The sequence below is a fragment of the Saccostrea cucullata genome, unplaced genomic scaffold (assembly GCF_032062105.1).
Source record: "Saccostrea cucullata isolate Sc308-1 unplaced genomic scaffold, CSIRO_AGI_Scuc_v1 ctg11788, whole genome shotgun sequence".
NCBI classification, from domain to species: domain Eukaryota; kingdom Metazoa; phylum Mollusca; class Bivalvia; order Ostreida; family Ostreidae; genus Saccostrea; species Saccostrea cuccullata.
The window spans coordinates 8,203-18,787 of NW_026921239.1; the positions used below are offsets into that span (position 1 = coordinate 8,203).

The following is a 10,585-nucleotide window of genomic DNA, read 5'->3' on the forward strand; positions in this document are numbered from 1 at the left end:
TAAATAATTAAATTAAAATTAAATGAACAAATAATTTTAATATGAACTGTTACAATGATGTTGGTCTGTTGTTTTGTTTAAAAAATCAATTACTCACGACTTTGCCACTAAAGGGGTAGTTGTGAAAGTACGCCGAATACAAAATTATTTTGATGATCTCTGCTTTAAACAATGCAAAGTCTGTCTAAAAATAATTATACGGTATAAATTGTGAACGTTTCACTAACAATGATGCCATAAACAATAAATTTATTCAAGAAACCATTTTACGTACTGTCAGCAATATATCACGACGATCGACCCAGCATGTTTTTTTTTCAATATCAGACGTGCCGATTTACATGTACATAGATGCACATGTACTTGTCTTTATTTCATAACTGCACATGTTGTTTTAAAGAAATTGTACATAAAAAATTACTTTCTTAAAATTTAGAAATATGTTTTATATACATGTACATTTAATTATAAGAATAGAAACGCTTTATGGTATTTCTAAGAACGGTAACTCTACTTCTTGTTTCCTAAAAGATGGGAAATTCAATTCATCGCCAAATTCGTTATACCGCCATGATTTCTAAATCACAAAAGGTGGCGGTTTATCGAGAATTAACTGTATGCTCAAAATAGTCTTAAATCTTTTTCTACTTTATTTGGTTTTTCATATAATTAAATAGGCATAAAATATTTTTGCTCCGACAAAAAAACATCTGCCATTCTGTAAAGAAATATATTTGAATAGGCCTTGTGAGTTAATATTTTTTCATCTTTGTTATCAACATTTATTTACATGTATGCTAAAATAATCATAAACCTTTAATTCCTAAGAAGAATATTTTGCTATCATAACACCCCTCAAATTGAATAATTTGATAAAAAAAACAAAACAAACCAAAACCAAATTAAGATAGTCATTAAACCCTAAATATTAGGTAGAGGATATTATCCAAACAACGTATGCTTCGACTATTTATAATGAATACGCAAAATCATAAAATCAAATTTTCACTATTCGTCATATGGCACTAGCTTCCCTTTTTTCCATAAAAAACAACCTTTAAAAAAAAGACACATTACGTCGACGTTTTATTTGCGCCTTCACAATTTCCTTATCTCTTTTTCTCGTAAAAATTGACGACTTATGAATGTTCATTTTGAAGAAGATTTTCATCGATGAGATGATAATGCTCCTCCTCATCCTCTAATGGGTTGTGATAATCATCGTGAGTCTGGAGACTATCTGTGGAATGTGTTACGTCCAAGTATCCATCACCCATGTTTGAATTACTCTCATCTGTTCCCTTGAAGCTGCTGATAGACCCCAATGCCGTGGGCAATGGGGCATCAGATAAATCTAACCTTAAATTGTAAGGCCGTTTCTTTAACAGTGGAACTTTTATGATGATCAAAATAATTTTTAAAAATTTTAAAACATCTTGAAACGTAATTATTTTTTCCCTACTTGCTTGAAAACAAAGAAATTATCTCATCAACATGTGGTCGACTGGTTCTGTCGAGATCCCAGCATTTTAACATTACTTCATCATACAACCATCTTGGACATAGATCCGGTTTTTCAGGAACCTGTCCCTCATTCAAATGTTCCAACAGCTGTATATCAAACCAAACATTTTAAGCAAGAATTTTATGAACATTTTCTATAGATGATGAACGTACGAACCATATTGTACCTTGAAATATTTAATCCAAAAATATATATCAAGTTAATAAAAACACTTAGAGACGATTTTGTTAAGATATTGAAAAATGTTGACATATATTTTAACAAATAAGGGGGCATCGGTACACTGTAATTGTAATGTAGTCTTTATAAGGGAGAAAGATGTGGACTATCCGGAAGTTTTATTTTTCTGTACTAGTTTTAGAAATTTTATCTGTTACACTAACCTTGGATTTGTGTTTGTTGCCAAATGGTACACAATCTAGACGTTCTCGACCAGAGAGGACGGAGAAAACTTCATAGAAAAGCATTGCCATTGTGTAAACATCACTGCCACACGATAGTTCGTTGTGTCCGATCACTTCCTTGGGAAGCCTTAAAAATTACTTATGAATGCTTTACTTAATTTCACGTTGACAAATGATTCAGGAAATATTGTATTTTGCTTAAATTAACTTATAGGTCAATGACATTGATTCATGTTGAAAAAGTAGGGAATTTTTTTAGTTAAGATTAAGATTTTTTATCAACTTTTTGGAGAAGAGGCCATTTTACCAATAAAGCATATCCTGAAGATCCTGATTGACTATAATACTATATTCTTGGATATTACATTCTTGTGGCAAGCTTTGCATCCTACCAATTCTAATCATAAGTGCCTAAAAATAAAAATTTTCTATATTCCTGAGTAGAAATTAAAGCATGAAATATATGGAGATTGATCTGATATAATTGTTATCTTTTACAAAAATTAATAATGACAAGTGCTTTATTTATTCAAAATTGCAATTTTGGAATACCCTTGGCATGTCTTGCTTGTCAACAATAAAAACATATTTGCCAGTCAAGTCTACCATTAACCACTTCATGCTGTGGATTTGTTTCACATGCTTGACAACCGCAAACAACAATCGTAAAAGAGTGTTTACGTTTTCCTCTTTTGAATTCTTCGACATTTCTTCAGCTATACACAGAATGTTGGAACTTGAAGGAAACGTATATTGCTGAAACAAAAATTATATTGCTATCTTTAATGTAGACTTGCTATTTAAAGTATGTATGTATTAATGCACTCTTTCATACTTTTTAATAATGTCAAACATATATATACTAGTAGATGTTTTATATGTTTGATAACATATAACTATGGTAGAGAGAAGAAAAGCAATACAACATGAAGAAATTATTTTAAAATATACATCTATATATAAAAAAATAAACAATAAAAACATAGAGATTTGAGCATATTTGATCGAGACGTAATTCGATATGAAATAGAGAATAAAAATAAAACGTCTAACGATGATCATTTTTGCATCCGCGCTTGATGAACATCGTCGAATTTTCTTTACTGCACATTCTTTTAAACCCAAACTTTCAGCCAACGTTCCACTTAATTTTGGTAACATTTGATTATAAAAGGTATCAGATACCAGTTCTTCAACGGTGATGCAATTTATCTATTAATAAATAAATAAATAAATGTTAATGGTGTTATAAAAATAATTTTATTACAATCATTTCAATGATTGATTCGGCAAAGGGTTTGAGACAAAATTTACCTCGTTTGTTATCTTGAATTCTTCTCCCGACTCAAGGTCTTCTTTTCGCAAACTAAAATCCAAATATTTGTTCATGCCGTACATACTTGACCTCAAATCATTGAAACAAGTCCCAAATGCTTCTAAAATCATAAATCATGATGCAAACGTATCAAAATAGAAATTTTTAAAACTAATTGTTGGATAACCGTAATACAGTGAAAATTGCTGTCGAAAAGCAGGAGAAAATATTGCACTGATTATGGACAGAATTATCTTTTGTTTTGCAATTTTACAAAATGAAAAACAAGCTACAATACTAAAATTGAATAGATTTATAGAGCAGGCACGTAGCAACGGGTGGGGGGGGGGCTCCCCACTTTTCTCTAAACATTACTTTTACTATTGGAAATGTTCATTGAAAGGCTGATTGCCCCCCCCCCCCGACTTGATACTACAGGAAACTGATATCAGGGAATTATGCATGTAGTATTGAATGCAACAAAAAAAAAATGGTACTGAAAGAAGTTGGATTTTCGAGTTTGGGCAATTTTCCTTTCTCTTTCTTTCTTTTTTTTAATTGCTTGTCAACTTTTTCAGGTAAGTCAAAACAAAAATTTTCACTGGCTGCCCCACCCCTTTCAAAAACAAAGCTACGTTCCTTTAGGACACTGAATATGGTTTTAGGGCCTTAAATTTGATGTGTAAAATATCAGTTCCTTTTCGCTATAAATTTTTTGGCGAATCCAATATATACCCCAGTTTTAGTGCATGGAATGACATGCATTTTTTACACACAGAACATTTTTTGTTTTTCTATGAATGTATTTCAAGACCAAAAAGGTATTAAATATCATTACTAACATTGAAAACGATAGGGCATTATCTTTTCAAGGTTTTTTTTAAAGGGGCATGGACACAGTTTCAGCTAAAATTCAAAATTATTTTTCCATTTTTACAAATATTTAACTAGGGTCTTTCTAATGATCATCAAAAAATTGAACGCCAGTTGTCCAGATACAAGACAGATTTAGAGCTCCAAACCTTTGTTGTGTAAACAAGGCTAGTGTCATGTTTTTCTTTATATAGGTTAATATACTAATATACTGTAGATTCCTTATTTTTCGCGAGTACTTTTTATCACGAATGGACTCTTCAACAGCAAATCACGAGAATAAGAATTCGCGAATGGACGGATGATCAAGAGTTTTAACATAGATCTCAGCACCATAAAAATAAAAGCGGGTAATTTAATTCGCGTGTGGTACTTCACGCGAAATTACGCGATAATTAATTCCACGCGTATATCTACTAGTATGTTCATTTAAAGTAGATAATTTCAAATAAAAGTTAATTTTAAATACGTTTCGACAAATACCATTGATTTGCTGAACTTCATTTTGTTATAAATATGATATTTTCTATATGTAAGGCACGAGCCTTGTTTACATTATGAAGAACTTTAAGTTCTGTATCTTGTTTGTTAATCAACAAATGATGTTCAAATTTTTGCTAATCAATAGATGATGCTTTAGGTAGGAGTTGTAAACATTAAAATTTGTTTTAAAAATTAGTTTAAACTGTGTCCAGGCCCCTTTAATACATAAAATCGTTAATGCGAGAGACAAAATATTCATACCTGCGTTTTTGATTGTTTTTTCTCGCAGCAAGTTGATCACATTTGGAATTCCCTATTAATATATTTTCTTTTTTATCAACATAAAGCCATCATTTTATTTCAATCAGTTTTCATCATTTTTTATTTATCGATACAATATAAGATTTTCCTCACGTTTATTATACAAAAACATACTCTTTCTGGTTTGTGTTCCCTCTTTAGTTGTTTATCCCCGATATGTGGTACAGTATAACTGCCAATATCTGTAATAAATAAATTTGTAATGTCATATTCAAAGCAGGAATATATTTTGTTTATTCATGTTACTAGTGAGCCTCGTTCATCCTGAAACCAATAATTCGAATATACAACATTCTGTACGAGATTTGTTGCATACAGAATCCATCTGTTATATTCCGTACGTCGCAGAAATTCGACAAATTCGCTTCAAAATACAAACATCTGGATTCACACATATGGCAACAATAGAGATATCTCTTTTTGTAAGAAAGATATCTATTCTACTTAGAGAGGTAACTTTATAAGCTAGAGAGAGATATCTTTAAGCGAGAGAGATATCTCTTAAAGCTAGAGAGATATCTCTTTAACAAGGTTAAAAGAGATAAATTTCTTAGTTAGAGAGACAACTCTCTAGATTTTCAAAAAGAGATATCTTTCCATGCTAAAGAGATATCTCTTTTAATGAAGGAGATGTCTCTTGTCCAGTTATCCTTAAAATAAAATAATTATTTCTCTCCCTATAAAACGAAAGCGAAACCGGAAGCAAAGTCTCTGAAATAATATTGCTGCTATAAGAAAAAAAGACATCATGCAAAACCCAGAATAATATATGTACTATGTAGACAAAAATGCTATAAATCCCTTGTTTGAAACAACAAATAATAATGGCAACATCGTTGATAAAAATGTTAAAAGTTTAATATTCAGGAAAACGAACGTAAGCATAAAATCTGAAATGCAATGGACCGAATTTTCTCAGCTTTGAAATCTAGAAAACACTGAATTACCTGTCATGTTTAAGTAAAGCTTTAATGTAGAATATCATGAATATGTCGAAATTTAAAAATACTTTTATGTACTACCGTAATTCTGTGAAAAAAAGCTTACTTCCGGTAAAGGGAGAAGTCATTTCAAATGGAATTTAAATAAAATTAAGGAAGATAGATATCTCTTTGCAGTGAAGAGATATCCTTTTTGCTTGTGAGATATCTCTTTTAGACACTTTTGAAATATATCTCTTTCACTTTGAGAGAAGATATATCTCTTAAGATGAATTAAGAGGGACACATCTCTTTTACATTAAGAGATATCTTTCTAACTTAAAAAGATATCTCCAAAAGTAAAAGAAATATCTCTAGGTGAAAGATATATCTCTTTCACGTTCAAAGATATCTCTTTTCACAAGAATCTCTCAAGGAGAAAGAGATATCTTTTCAAGTGGAAGAGATATCTTTCTTATAAAAAGGGAAATCTCTCTAAGTATTAGAGATACCTCTCTAAGTTTAAGAGATATCTTTTTCTCATATAGATATCTCTTAAAAATGAAAGATATTTCTTTAAGTTTGGAGATATCTGTATTTTCAAGAGACATCTCTCTAAAATGAGAGAAATCTCTATAATTTTTAGATTTTTATTTTACGAATAAATAGCAAAAGGGCTTGCATACACACAGCTAAGTTGTACATGAACTCGTAATGAACTACTTTTTTGTAACAAAAAATAAATTAAGAATAAATTTAAAAAACAGAATTTTTGAAGAATAATTACCCAAGCTTCCCCGAGACGATTGGTCTCTTCGTAATGTTTGTATCTCTTTTTCAACTACGTGCATGGGCGGTCTCTTTTCAGGATGTATATCGTAACAGTGTGTTGAAAGAATGTGAAATGAATGTGGTATGCATTTCCATTTGTAGGGCTTGATTTTCTGTGCAACAACCTGATGTAAAAGCAAACAACTTAATCAATATGATAATAAAATACTGATGCAAAATATAGAAAATAATAAAGAACAAAATTATTCAAATAATTTTATAGATATGATACCCTTATGATCACATCTTCCGTGTTTTCGCTGTAAAGTTCTGTATATGGTTCACAACCGTATGTGAACATCTCATGTATGGTATGACCAAACATCCAGACATCTGTTTTTAAATCATACTTTCCATGTAGTATAGACTCCGGAGCCGACCATCGGATAGGTATCCAATCCCCACTGATGACTGTAAAATTTTATTTAAGCATTATTGAAAAAATCCTACTGGAATTCATAAAGATACTTAAGATTTATGCTTAGATACATACTTAAGTATAAATAAATTCTTAGTTAAGAAAAAATTCCTAAGTCATATTCATATAAAATCTAAGTGTAATTCTTAGCTAACTTTAATTCTAGATAATTTAATTTTAGTTTTACCACGTCATTTGATTGGTTAAACGGTTTTATCCATTTTGTATAACATAACTTGCCTACGTCACAATGAGTTACGTCAAAAAATATTACTCCTCTTGATGTTAACTTTTAAAATGTGCGATATTTGAAGTCTGAAGGGAATTTGAAGGAAAAATTGTCTCATTGTCTACATTGTAATTATATTATAAGGAATGAAGGTTATTTCAACTTATGTTATACGATATAACATAACATGGGGCAGTTTACGACTTTTTTTAACCGCTTCGCTTTATTAAGCGTAAACTGCCCCAAGTTATGTTATATCGTATAACAAAAGTTGAAATAAGCTGTATTCCTTTAGAAAATTAAAGCACATAAGGTAAGTCACCATAGCAGCGCATGGAAAAATTCCCGAACAAAAAGTGCACTCTTGTGTGAAGGAGGTATTTAGTTCTATGTGTATTACATCACAACTAATATGTAAAGCTATGCCATAGACATTGCATATTTGCATCTTGCCAGTTGATTAATATCACAAAGTCAAAAAAAGTTCCTAATTGTTAGATGTTATAGCATGGTTTCTTAATAAAAGATTATAATTTCTTCTGTTTACCCTTATTTTTATATTGATAATGGAAAATTAAGAAATTCTTATCTACTTAAGACACCTCCCGAGGACACTTAACTTTAAGTCAATACATCAGCACTAAGTATGTTTATGAATTACACTTAAGTATTTCTGCCAAATTTAAGTAAAACTTAGGGAAGTTAAGTAAAAAAACATGACTTAAGGTCAAGATCTAGTAAAAAACTTGAGACTAATTTTTTGGTGCTAGATCCATTATGACGTCATAATCAATTTCAATTTTCTTTTTCCCGTACTTTACGGCTTTAGCAGAATTATGTAGAAAATGGGGTATTCTTATGTCATTCAATTTGAAATCATATGAAAAGTAAACCGGATACCTATATTAAATTTGATATTGATTTAAAGAAGAGGCCATGAGCATATTAATTACCGTTTTCTGAGAGACTGTAGGCAATCTGTATGCATTTCCTTTGCCAAATACGAAAAAAAACTCCCATATTCATGACTGGTTTTCTTAATTTTTCATTGAAAATGACAGTTTAAAATACAGTTTTTCATCTTGTTTACCTACAAATTATGCCCCGAAACACCTTATTTGACCAAGCTAAAGTTGTAAAGCATCAATAAAGGAATTTATTTCTCAAGTTTGATAAATCTGTAGGCACCTTTCATTTACTAGATCTTGACCTTAAGTGATTTTTCAAACTTAAGAATATACTAAGAAGTTTTATGAATTCCACCAATGAACGGCGTATACTGCAGTGTTTTTATTTCAGAAGCATCTGGAAGAACCACTGATAACCCCACACACCACGATGTCTACATAAGTACTTCCTTTTTTATTAGCAATATTTATAAATATTTCAATTTCATTTGGAGTAATTGCTATAAATTAGAAATGACGAAAACCATATACTGGATCTTTCCTGTCCTCACGCAACATTTATTAACCAATGATTCTCGATAAATTTACTACTGGTTTGTTATGGGATTTTTTTTTATTTCTTTACCTGAAATATGCGTGCTAGAAGAGGCGTCTGTCGTGCTGTGAGCAAGCTCCAACTTTTGTAACACAGCCATGCATTTTCCCGAGGTCAGACACGTTTTCAAACAGAACGAATGTAATGTAATATCGCGATGCACAATGCGGTGTGAATGCAGATAGGTAAAACAGCTCGCCATCTCTTGCAAGCGTTCGTACATCCATGATCTAGGAAGCCACTTGTGGGACCTTCTTGCTTCCAACAGCCTTTCCAACAAGCCTTGAGGATGATTTTCAACCACATAAAATGGCAACGGCAAGCTAGAGGAACCGTAGGCCAAAAGTTTCGCAATTGAATTACATGTATGCCTATAATCTTTCTGCATAGAGAGCAAAATTTCAAACTCATTGGTTTTGCGCATATGTTTAGACTTTGCTTCTTCAGTATGAATATTAGTTTTTAGGCTGGAAATATCTGGAATCAGGATTGATATCGTGACATTAAAATGATACAATCTTCCCCCACATATCGACCAGTAATTCCTTTCATCTGTCTTGGAAAAGATTTCCCTATCTTTGTCATGTACATGCAGACCCGGCACTGTATTCTTAATATTGGCTTCTGCTAATTCTCGAATCTTTGTTTCTGATAAATCTAAAGCTTTTACAACCAACTGCAAGACTGGATGACCAAGAGTAAAAAGAAGATCGTGAACTTCGTCTGGAATTGGCAGGAAAGACCATTTTGCATGGAAACCTTGGGAAGATACCTTTAATACTTCTAAGAGAGTCTGGAAATCTTCACTTTTTTCATCAACTAAACAAAAGGAATGAGAGTAAGCATAAACCCAAGGAATATTTTCTTTAAATGGTGGAAACACACTTGATTTTATAAAGCCAATAGTATATATATCAAAAGCTAACCGGTTCAAATTTTCCGAAATTGTAAACAGTATTTAACATTAACGACTAAGATAAAACCTTTGTTGAATACATCGGCTACTCCAGTTAGGAGTAGTTCTGTAAGAGGATGAAATAACTCTTCATGCCACTTCCTCTCCAAAAGACGATGCGGACAACAGTATGTTGCTCGAAGAAACTGCATAAAGTTGCAGAGAAACAACGATGGACTGCTAGCCATCTAAAAACCAATTAAACAACTTATTAAAAACTGCCATTAGCTACTGATATTTTTAATATTCTTTCAAACTTTTTATTTTTTATGAGGAAAATCGTAGAACCATTTAGAATCATTTCTATACTTAATTAAATATGTTTTTTTTTGTTGGGAATATTGAGTATTATATTTACAACGTTGTTAAATATTCAATCTCATTCTAATTCTACTGTCTCCGTGTTATTAATATTTCAATAAAACAACAAAATTACATTTTTTGCTAACTTGGAAGCTTATCTATTCCACTCACTCCCTCAAGAATAGCAGTTAACTTCGACTACGTCTTGTATGCAAATAATTGATCCACGATTGGCACAGGATAGTGGTTTTACTTACAAACCATGGTACTTTAGAAGAGTAAAGTTACTCATTGTTGAAATTTTGACATACCCGTAGCTTTTATTGCCACAGTTAGAATGCATTTAAATTATACCTTTGAAATCAATCCAAATGCAACAATGTATTGCTCGTGTATCCTTAAAGCTTTGCTAAATCCTTTTCACTGTCTTTTGTTGAAAAGGCATCTTCCCAATTTCCAAGAATTTTTATCAGAGTATCACTCATTTTAAATTTTTCAAATTTTG

General features: G+C 31.3%; 1 protein-coding gene across 1 annotated transcript; it reads right to left on the minus strand.

The window, feature by feature from the left end:
* Window positions 1-2,454: 2,454 nt before the first annotated feature.
* Window positions 2,455-9,965, minus strand: LOC134259557 (tyrosine-protein kinase Fes/Fps-like; the record flags this gene model as incomplete). The annotated part of the gene is made up of 6 exons (XM_062742142.1): window positions 2,455-2,685; window positions 5,036-5,103; window positions 6,629-6,797; window positions 6,905-7,083; window positions 8,853-9,641; window positions 9,806-9,965. Coding segments are annotated over 6 exons (1,596 nt in total), but the record flags the coding sequence as incomplete, so codon positions are not given.
* Between the last annotated feature and the right edge of the window lie 620 nt (window positions 9,966-10,585).